Source organism: Mus pahari, chromosome 1 (assembly GCF_900095145.1).
Source record: "Mus pahari chromosome 1, PAHARI_EIJ_v1.1, whole genome shotgun sequence".
In the NCBI taxonomy this organism is placed as follows: Eukaryota; Metazoa; Chordata; class Mammalia; order Rodentia; family Muridae; genus Mus; species Mus pahari.
Genome location: NC_034590.1, coordinates 154,748,386 through 154,759,947, shown reverse-complemented (window position 1 = coordinate 154,759,947; position 11,562 = coordinate 154,748,386). Strand labels below are relative to the sequence as shown.

Here is an 11,562-nt window from a genome sequence, read left to right as displayed (position 1 = left end):
CTCTTTAGAATAGCTGTCACTTTGCATTCCCAGTAACCTGCAAGAAGTCCCTAGCCTCCTTCCCTTGAACAGTTAGTATTGTGCAGTATTTCCAGTTTTGCTAGTTAGATGGTAGAAAGTGAAAACATTTCTTGAGTGAAACAAACAAATCAACCTGGTCAGTTGAAACTCTAATCTATTGAAGCTAAAGGAGGTCAGCTGTGGAGGATCATAGGTGTAATAACCCTAGTACTTGAAAGGCTGGTGGAGGAGGAGCTCTACAAGTTCAAGGTCAGCTTGTTCTATGATGTGAATTCTAGGTTATTCTGCACTAAACATTGATATATCATCTCAAAAACCAATCAAACAAATAAACAACTAAAAACAAAACAAAGACAAACAGCAAACTTGCATAGTTTTCCCATTGGATGATGGTTCTCCACCATCTGAACTTTGATTGTTTATGCTTAGTATTAAAGTAAGTTCCAATATGTATTGTTAAGTATCTCTTAGATTCTAATTATCTGAAAACTGAATCAAATAGGTCCAACTTATGTGGCATCCTTAGTCATCTAAATTTTTTACCCTCTGGAACTAGAAAAAGTAGGATTGTTGAGAGATTCAGGTTATGTTAACGCGCTACTCCAAATCAGTGATTTGAAACTTCAGATGGTTTCAGTGTGCAGCCATGGCTGATGATAATCACTGCCCTAGAATTTTAGGTTTTATCATTTTTTCCTGAATGGAAAATATTATTTTAATTTAAATATAAAATGCCATTTTGTTATATTGGCTAGGTTTAATTAAGCCAAAGAGGAATTTAAAATTTAAATATCTTTTAGAAATGAAACAGACTACAAGTCATTAGCACTGTGTCTAGGTGATCAGAAGGATGAGGAGAACTGTATGATTTTAGTGACAATCTGTTAAGGTTGAATTTAACTTACAGTGAACTAAGGAAGGACTTGGATTTGCTTATTGGGGGACACAGCTACTCCAAAGAATTAAGAGTAGATTCTACTTCAGGCAGAGATCTATGTATGTACTTGCAAGTTCAGTCTTCTTATCCAACCATTTAGGAGTAGACTGAACCACATAAGTACTGAGCCAACATTTGTTTAACTCATTAAAATTAATAAGCACATTATGGTATTTTGAAAGGACAAAATGTGTTATTAACTGTGGGAACCAAAGCAAGTGCAGTTATAACTAGCCACTTTTTGAGGGTCAACAACAACACTCTGCTCTAGATAAGTGGTTTATTACAGGTTCACATTTCAATGTCAGGTTTAGTTTATCAGATATATTGAGGCAAATAGGGTTTGTATATTTCACTTTCTTAGAAATTGTCTTCAGCATTAATACTTAAGAACTGACTAGGGAAGTAGTGTGTAGAACTAGTCTTCTACTTGTATAGTTTATGTAGAACTAATCTTCTATTTTCTTATACAGTTAATGAAACTCTACAACTGAAGGGCAATCTAAATTTGTTTCTCTGGGACACTAAATATTAAAGCCCCCAAGTATTTTTAATAGCAAACAAACATGCCAAAATTATAATCTAGTTATCAGACCGAAGGACAGGTTTGGGTTTCAGTTTCATCAAGAAACAGCTTGACCTTGCGACTCCTTACTTTCTTACCTGAATTATGAGACTAAATCCTGTCATCTAAGCATAAAATAAAATACAATACTTTTTATTTATTACTATAATATTTCAAAACCTTAGGGTTCAAGTGTATAGTTTCCTTGTACCCAATCTATGCAAATCACACTTATTTCCACAATGAAATTCAACCAGGAGAAGAAAAACCGTAAGTACAAAAAGTATTATTTTAATTCTTACAACACACGTGGAACAGCTATACTTATGTGCATTGCTCAGGTGGGTAAATTGGAGCCTAGTAAGAATGAATGACTTGTCTAACAAAGGCCATGTTAGAGATAGTAAATTGTAATCTATATTCTAATCAAAGACTCCAAAATCCATGCTTTCTCTAGTATATACGATACTCTTTTTGAACCAAATGGCCTACAGTGTAAAATATAGACTTCTTAATGGGTATGTTTTAAGATGTGAGTTAGTCATTCTGTTATGGTTTTCTACTCATAGAAGTCCTTAAAACAACTGTCATCCTCATCACCCAACATGCCATGGGCTCACAGACAGAACTTATTAAACTATATTTATTATAGATATGTTTTTCCCTGTACAAGTTTGTTGCTTGAAGGCAGTAATGGGGTTAAATCCCATCCAGGCGTATATCAGGAGGTAGAATGACCACAGTCACAGAGGCCTCCTTCCTTAGCTTTTCATATAAAATATTGTCATCCCTTGATATTCAAAATGTACAGTGTCCTTCCATGTATGTTTTGAAATAATACTGTATGTGATGAGTGGAACTTGGTCATAAACATGGTCTCTAGCCCTAGTGCCCCTTTTGGAGACTGGTGGATTTCCCTCTTGTCTGGGAAGACAGGCAGTCTTTGAGGATGAAATAACATACTTTCTAATCGGCGTTTCTTTACATGGCCCTTTTTTTCTTCTAGTGGAAAACTGAAAAAAGACACATAGAACACACCTAATGTTGCTTTTCCTTCTTTAGATGTAAGCTGTTATGAGAGCCTGTAATATGTAGTGCACTTTGTTGCTTTATTTACTGACATCAATTAGGGTTGGTCTTTTAGTTCCAGGTTATTACTAAGACATTTATAATGTGTTATATAAAAATATGTTCATATTTATAGATACTATTCTTATTATTGCCACCAGTTATATTTAATAGAAGTGTGGAAGACAGGGAGTAAAAATTGGAAACAAGTAGCATAATTATATATTAGAATTTACACAGCATTTTCCTCATTTATAAATGTATTCAACTACTGCTGCATTTGTCAATATTGTGTTAATTTTACATTCTAGATGACTGAGGGTTAAAATAGTTAAAATTTACTTAGCATCACAAAGCCAGATCCAGTGAATTCAGTAGTTTACATGTAGGTCTTGCAACTCCTCATTCATGGATTCCCCTACCCAGTATGCACTAGTAACTAGAGTGTGGTGAAGTGAGGAAAGTGTCCCTACATGTGTTGCCATTTATTAATCATGTGCATGAGAAATTGCCTATCATTTGAGCTTTTATTTACCACACACACACACACACACACACACACACACACACACACACACACACTATAGTAAGGAATTATTCTACCTCTCAGCGCTGTTTAAGGTTAACAAGATAATGTGTCTAGCCATGAGCACTGTGCATGGTCCTCACAATCTTAATAAACAATCATCACTAGGACACACACACTGACAGTGCCATAGTGAGGAGACCACTGTCTCCCTATGCTTTCCCTTCCTGCTTATGTTAAAAGTGATTTTTTTTCTTGTTCTTAGACAGGCTGGGCATAACATTTTTTCATAAGATGGGAATAGGTATAGCAATAACTAATCTTCAGTTAGTAGAAGGAAAAAGAGGTGGCATGTATGAACTAAGGAGTTTGTGACCGGCTAACAGTGAGGGAAAAAAGAGCACAGGAAAGGTGAGGGGAAAATCATGTAGTCGGGGTGGCAATCACTAAAGTTATAGAAAATTTGCAGTAACATCTATGCAACAAAACAGAATTGACCATAAACAGGAAATACCATTAGTTTCAGTCCCCAGTCCTAGTACCATGTTACTTGCTAGCATATTTTTATTTCTCTGAGATAAAATGGTAAGAGTTAAAATAGAGTGATTTTTACAAAGCTATTTTTTTTCCAGTTCAAATACCTGCTATTTGACATGTTTCAATTTCTCTGATGATAAAGTATTCTTTTGTTTTGGAATGTAATATTAGTAAGCAGTTGGTATTTTTTGAAAGGTCTTTTCTAGTAAAAATAAAATGGCAGATATGTAGGTTTTTCTTCATTGACTAATGTTTATTTCAAAATTCTAAAGCCTAGAAATTACTAAGTGGCTAAATTCACATTTTCCTTTAGTTTTTGGAACTTAATCTTCTAGATATTAAAAGAAAACCGTATAGACTGTTCAGTAGAAAATCTAACATAGTGTTCCGAAGGAGACATTGTGCTGTTTAGCTTTCATTGTCAAGTTGAACTCATCAGGAATCAACTGGGAAGAGTGCCTCAAATGGGTTTCTAGGACAGCTTGTCCTGTGGGTGTGTCTGGGGCAGTTGTCTGGACATATTAATTGATGAGGGAAGACCCAGCCTAAAAGTGTGCAGCACTGTTCCCTGGGTTTGGTCCCTGAGTTCTTACAGAGAAGATTACAGGAAGCAAGCTGAGTAGTAAGCATGCATTGCTTCCTTCTCTCTGCTCTTGGCTGTGGATATGATATGACTAGATGTTTTCAGTTCCTACAGCCTCAACATCTGTGTAAAGATGGACTGTAAGTTGGAGTTATGAACTAAGCTCTTTAAAATAAAGTCCTTAAATTGTGTTTTCTCTAGGTATTTTGAAATGAAAGTAGGGTAGAAATCAGTGCACTAGTTTCTAATAGTTGATAGTTTTTGACAGAGTTTAGTTGTTATTCTGTAGGGAATTATAATCTAAGCTAGAAATGACATGGAGAGTGTTGTTACCCAGCATAGAGAAAATATGTTAGAAGCTTTAGCATAATCTATAGATTTGTAAAGAACTATCTGTATAGCATATTGTTTAGGAATAATTGAGAAGCAAGACTAAAGTCATGATAGCAAAAAGGTTATACACAAAGAGTAGCTCTGGAAAGTTTGTACCAAGATAGATCAGAAGCCCCCAAATCAGATCATTTTGGAGTCAACCAAGGAGAGATGGAACTCTTTAAAATGTTACAGACCTGTGACTTTTTCCTGATGTCCTAAGGCTGGATATAACTGTTGAATTGTAGTGGGCAGGATAGAAATGGTATTCATCAGCAATTAAGTTTGTTTTGTTTGTTTTGGTTTATTATTGCATATAGGTTTTAATGTAAATATTTAACGCTAAATGCTAGTTAAGATAGCCAGGCCACCAAAGCATTACAGAATAGTCATCAGTAAAAATTGCACAGCCTCACAATTTAGCAGATTCTCAATATAGTCAATATACCTTGGCTGAATGAATACTTTTGAAACATATATTAATTATAGACATCTAGTGGGTATGCTTTATTTCTTTGAAAAATTTTCCAGTGGTTTTAATTCATGTGGCTTCCAAAATTCATTTAATTGTAAGCCAAAGAGTGTTATGGACTTTGGAAAATTTAGCTTTCTGTTAAGAAGATACAGTTTATTTTAATTCTGAGTATGATAAATGAACTAACAGCTTTTCAAAACAAGTACTTCCTGATGGAGATGGCCAGAAAGCTGTTAATAACTAAGAAAACAAATCAGTGAACAGATAGCCAAAATATGATTTACTATGACGAATAAAATTGGTCTGAGTGTGTTGAGCAGGGTTTGGTTTACTGTCACCATATGTCTGAGATGTTTCTTGAGAGCACACTACATACCTGAGTCCAGAGGCACAGAGAAGCCTTTGGTCTCCAAGCTGTCCCCATCTCCATGAAGTGTCAGTACTCCTTTAAAAATGACAGTAGTTTGTACTGAAACTTATGCCTTTCTTATCCCAACCCCAGGAGCGTAAGCATATGGTTAAAGACATAGAGGTATTAGAAAATTTAAGGAACTAGAGGAAGCAAGTATTAAGGCTAGAGCCAATATTTAATTTATGTTATAATTTAGTTTTAGAAACCATCTCTAAGTGATCTGATTTGGGGTTCTTAGATAGGCAGAGAATCCTTAGGGAATGTTAGCTTAAGGTAATCTAGTCCAGTCCTATGTAGGGAGGCTAATTCTTTCTGGCTGAAGGAAGGAAAATAGATTGCTATTGTAGTGTTTATTGAGCTCTCACACTGCCCAGTGTGCTTCCACCTTGGCGGTGATGGGCACCCATGCTCGGCATTCAACTGTCATTGAGTCTGTTTAATCAAGGAATGCCCTGGGGTGCTCTCATTTACCCATTTTTCATAAAGTAGCTCCCTTTATCTGCCAAAATAGAGGACTTGTTGTATCCCAGAGAGAAGCTGAAGATGGGACTGGGTATGACTGCCTGTGATTGTGGCTGGATTGTTTCCCCTTGTGCTAGGATGGGACTTTTTGCAAGCTATTAAGGGTGGGAATGAAAAGAACAGAGGTTTGCAGTGCATCTGGAAGTCCAGGGTGATCTGTATCCAAGAGTTACAAGCAGGCACACTCTAATGTTGACCTGGGGCTGGATTTGACACCCCTATAACACATTTCTACATCAGGAAGACATACTCCCCTGCAAGGGTGAGTATGAGTCTGAGGGTTGTTGGCAAGGAGACATTGGAGAGACTTGACTTTTACAGTGGAATACATTGGCCAAGGAGTGACTCAAATGAACATAGGGTGTCTTGATCATCCGTCCAGTAGGTTGCCAAAGCCATAAAATAACCTGTATGGGAAACTCAAGACTCTCCCTCACAAGTAAGCAGCAGGGCCATGGAGCATACTGATTCTTTTTTGACTCTCCTGACTAGGGAGTTCTTTGACTTGGGAATACTGTCCTTCCCCACACCTTAGTCTCTTATTCTCCTATTCAGAAGAAACTTCTTTCTAGCTATCTTGCAAGGTTCAGGGGTTTGCACACCTAGGCATGGACTCTTCTTTGCTTTCTGTGCCTTGGCAAAAATTACATTGCTCATCATAAAACCATTTACAACCTGCTGGGCGTGGTGGCGCATGCCTTTAATCCCAGCACTCCAGAGGCAGAGGCAGGTGGATTTCTGAGTTCGAGGCCAGCTTGGTCTACAAAGTGTGTTCCAGGTCAGCCAGGGCTATACAGAGAAAACCCTGTCTCGAAAACCAAACCAAACCAAACCAAACCAAAAAAACCCCAAACAAACAAACAAACAAAAACAAAACAAAACAAAACAAAACAAAAACCATTACAACCTAACAACATTTACTGCTTCAACCCAAAAAGGAAGGCATAGAGTGGACAGTAAGCAAGAAATAGTCAGGACAGACTGCCCCTCAGGCGGTGAAGGACCTTCCCCAGAGCCTACTGGGGAGGGGACTTGAAAATAAGCTCTTACTCAAGATGGTACCACAGTACTGTTTCAGTCCCACTGGCCGCTTCCTGACCCTAGCGGGTTAAATCAGTAGGGCACAACGGCCACCCCTCCCCCTTCTTCTCCCTCCCCCATCCCTTACCTTTAAAAAGTTAAAAAATGTCTGCAGTCAAATCTCTTAAAGGGGCGGTGCTGGTGAACAGTACTCTTGGCACGAGTTGCTGAGAAGGCTGGCTAGGGGCGTGAGTTCGCTCCACCAGCACCAAAACACTGAAAAAAAAATGCGAGCAAGCGAGCAAGAGCGAGGGAGCGAGGGCGAAAGAGAATAGGGGGGGGATAGAAGGGGGGCAGAGAGACACACACTTTAGATAAGGACAATTAGTCACCATCGAGACCCAGTAGGGAGAGAAGTTTAAATCAGAGGGATTTAATGAGGGTGCTCTGTGCTTTCCCTGAAGCCATGGCCTCCAGCAGCTCCCGCCCCCCCTCGTGCCTAGCCCTGGTGGCTCTCTTCTTGGCTCTGTTGCTCCATCTCTCCCTCTCCTTCCACGCTGGAAACAGGAGACCTTTGCCTGTAGACAGAGCTACAGGTTTGAAGGAAAAGACCCTGATTCTACTTGATGTGAGCACCAAGAACCCAGTCAGGACAGTCAATGAGAACTTCCTCTCTCTGCAGCTGGATCCCTCCATCATTCATGATGGCTGGCTCGATTTCTTAAGGTAAGGCAGGGGCTTCGATGAGTCATTTAAACATTTAAGTACCCCCACCCCCATTCTCTTCCTATCCCCTGCTCCAAAGGGGGAAGAAAAAAGAGGAGAAATAAGAAGAATAAGAAGGAGGAGGAGGAGAAGAAGAGGAGGAGGTACAGCAGCAGCAGCAACAGCAGCAACAGCAGCAGCAGCAAACCGATCTGTCTTTCCAAGAGAAAAAAAGGAGGTTTCCCCCCCTCCTGGAATATTTGCTGTGAGGCTGTAACTGGTGATTGAGGAAAGCAGTGTTTTCTATTAAGATGCACATGTTTGCAATGCAGAAGGCATTTCAGAAACTTATCAGTTATGACTGAAAAAATGTTGTGCTTACATATATCCACAATTAGTCTCCCCTTCTGAAAAAGAAACAAGAGGTTCAGGGAAGTTACAAAAGGGAAGATCTGGAACAACAAAGACTCCAGAGGAGTGGTTGAGTGTGTGAGAGAAAGCAATGTGCGCGTGTCCGAGTGTTCAGTTGCGAGATTGCATGAAAGTGGAATTTGCCAGGGAAAGATGGTTTCATCTGTTCTCACTCCCAGACAGAAAACGAATTTAAGGAGAGTCCTGAGCGGTGAGCAAGTTGAATTGGAGTTAAATTTTTTTATTTTGTATCCTCCGCTGTCATTACCAGACTTGACTTTGTAAGACACTTTTTATAGAAGCCCTTCCCCCTCCACCCTCCTCTTTGAGTTTTCCTTGGTAACTGCATAGTTTAATTTTTTACAGTGGGAAAAAAAAAATCGTTGCTCGGGTCGTAGTGTGCATCATACCCGATCCATAAAGGTCCTAGAAACTCTCAGGGGGAAGCGTTGGGGGTTTTGAACCCCAAAGCAGTGGTGGAATAAGGAACCTGAAGGTTGAGTCTCTGGCAATCTAGTTGGGTTCACCCTCTTCCCGGGTTGTTATTATTCAGGCAGTTGATCCCCTTCCCATCAGGGGCGGTTGCAAAGAGGGGGGCATTGGAAATAAAAACAAAACACACAGAAGAAAAAAAAGGGAGGATAAACCTCTGCAATATTGAATATCCAAGTGTTAAGTTTTTGAAAATTCCCTCCAAGTTGAACCCTTAGTTTGGGCTCCTCCAAAGAGTCTAGAGAGCTCTCCATCCCATTCCAGATCCGAGGCTGTGTCCGACTCACATCTGTAGTGGGCATTTTTCACCCTTAAGAGTTTTGCTTTTCCGGGTGCACCCGCCCCTTAGCGCTCAGCCTCAGGTCTGCGGACGCAGCAGGTAGCTGTAGGCGCTGCGCCGAGCGCTCCATCCAGATCAGGGTAGCATAGCCAAGGACTCGGAGGTCGTCGCCACCAATGCGAGGCCGTTTTGGGGTTCCAGAAGGTACAGTTGTTGGGAGGGCGGGGACAGCGCTGCACTACCGGGTTTCATCGTTGAAAGCTTTTCTGTGCAGCAGAACGCTTCTCTGAATTCATCCAAATGTGGGGTGCAACAGGGCTTTTCCTAAATGCACGCCCCACTTGCATTGCTTTGCTCCAGCTGCGCGACTCCTCCGAGTTTTTTCTTCCTCCTCCTCCTTTAAAAAGTCAGCTTGTTCGCGCTAAATACTTGCCTGCTGCAGAAAAATTCTGGAAGGCAGCTTTTCGGTGAAGAAGCCGTGGCGGGGCGCATTTGCATTGGCTGTGCAGGCTTTATCCGGAAGATTGGAAATGTGGCGTTTCCCTGGGGCCGCACTCACGCCGACGTCCCTTCTGCGCTCAGCCGGCCCACGCGACGCCTAAACTGCGCCTGCCCTGCATCTCGGTCCTGGAGAGCTCAGCCAAACCTTCAAGCCATCTCAGGGTAGACATGTATCTTCCCAAAAAGTATCTGAAAGTGGAGTTTCCTTTTACTTCTGTGCCCTTCGAATTTAACTCCTTTGTGATACTCTTTAACGTCTCCATTTTGATTTGGATTCTCACAACCTGAACTAGCAAAGCGTTAAAAATGATGTGTGGACCCGGATTTCAATAGCCGGTTTCCTCAGCATTAACAGCATCTGCAGGGCTGGTTCCCAATTACTTCCCAGAGTAGCACTTGTTGGCTTTTTAAAACCCATTGATGGAAATCCTGAAAATGAATAGATTCAAATGTTATTGTTCTGGTACTCAAACATTTCCCGACACACAGGTTCCAAAACTTGCCAGACTTTTTTTTTTTTTTTAAACCAGGCGCTACCAAACCTCAAGAAAAAAGAAAGATAAAGCCCAATTGGAGCCAGGAGTGGGGCGTGTGCGTCTGTGCGGGGGGGGGGGAATGTGTGTGTGTGTGTCCCCGTGTGTGCGCACGCTTGCGTGCGTGTGCATGCGAGTGTGTGTGTGTGTGTGTGTGTGTGTGTGTGTGTGTGATGGAGAGAATGTTCTCTTGAGACCAGGATGAATTATTTCAAGTGCCAAAAGACACAGGTTTTACTTTTGGGGGGTGGGGTGGGGAAGACAAGGAATTATTCTGGTAACCTCTCTGCCTGAAGATTTGGGAAGCTACTCAGTTACAATGTAATAGAATCGGAAAATCAGTTTTGGTATTTTAAAAAAAATCCTCTTGACTTTAGATGCTGTGCCTGGGTTTAGCAAAGTAGGCCAAGTTTTACCGTTTTGCATGTTACTTATGCCCCTGAGGCCATGGAGGCTACGCGGACTTTGACTTGAAAGTTTGGCAACAGTCAGAGGTTGGCGGTCCGCTCTATGAGCGTCTGTGCCAGGAGCGCTTTCCTGGTAGTGGCAGAAGCCAGCCAGTTGCGCCTTGACCCAAGTTCGCCACACAAGTGCCGCTGCCCCAACACACGAAACAAACACATCTCCAGTCCTTTAGAAATGAGTTTGTTGGGCATCAAGGTGTCGGTGGGAGGGCGCAGCTGCGGCCAGTTGGGGTCAGGGAACAACCCCAGGGAATCCAAAGGCTGAGGGTAAAGCGGGCAGCAGAATCAGTACAAGCAAGCCGCCGCAAAGCAGTCCCGCGCTCGGCTCGGACTGCAAGCTGGAGTGGGCTTAGATAATAAATCTCCCACCAGGTCTCCTGCAGGGAGTGAGAAGGGGCCTTGCTCCCTGACCAGTGCTCTCTAGCCTTCTCCCGGGATCCTTTCCTCTCTCTTTCTCTACCCCTGCAGCTCCAAGCGTCTGGTGACCTTGGCCCGGGGACTCTCGCCCGCCTTTCTGCGCTTCGGGGGCAAAAGGACGGATTTCCTGCAGTTCCAGAACCTGAGAAATCCGGCGAAAAGCCGCGGGGGCCCGGGCCCGGATTACTATCTCAAAAACTATGAGGATGGTGAGAAATTTGGTCCCGATTTTGAGAGTTGGAGGAAATTGGGGTGGGGGTGGGATCCAGCCCTGTGGTGTGTGTGTTTGTGTGTGTGTGTGTGTGTGTGTGTGTGTGTGTGTGTGTGTGTGTTTTAGGGGCCGACTCGGAGCAGAGCCTGTTTGAAGTTCCCCTGAAAAACTAGAAGCAGCAGGCTAGGGTTCATTGGGGGTGAGAGACTCCTGAGGTGAGCATGCAAAGGGAGCTCCGCTGGTTGCCCAGGTCCAGGCTGTCTGCTTTAGTCTACAAAGTTCTGGAGCCTGTAGGCCACATTGCTGTGGGCTAGTTCTGAGGCTTTAATCAGGTTCACAGATTATTAAAAAGCCATTCCTAAAATTCCAGGTTCACGTACCTTTTATTTGTTTTATTTCTTGTTTTCCTGGACCGGGAGACAGAGAGTTAACCTTTTTGAAGCCCGGTCTAAAAGTTAATGGAATAACACCCTTTATGTTGTTCCATTGTTGAGGAAGGTTTGGAAATCC

At 41.9% G+C, this 11,562-nt stretch overlaps 1 protein-coding gene across 1 annotated transcript in view; it reads left to right on the top strand.

Annotated features, from left to right (window-relative positions):
- The first annotated feature begins 7,394 nt into the window (after positions 1-7,394).
- The window catches only part of Hpse2 (heparanase 2 (inactive)), a 548,186-nt gene continuing 544,018 nt past the window's right edge, over positions 7,395-11,562 (top strand). The window contains exons 1-2 of the mRNA XM_021192975.2: positions 7,395-7,764; positions 10,893-11,050. Coding sequence (XP_021048634.1) covers positions 7,475-7,764; positions 10,893-11,050 — 448 coding nt within the window. The 5' untranslated portion in view covers positions 7,395-7,474. The remainder of the gene's footprint in view (positions 7,765-10,892; positions 11,051-11,562) is intronic.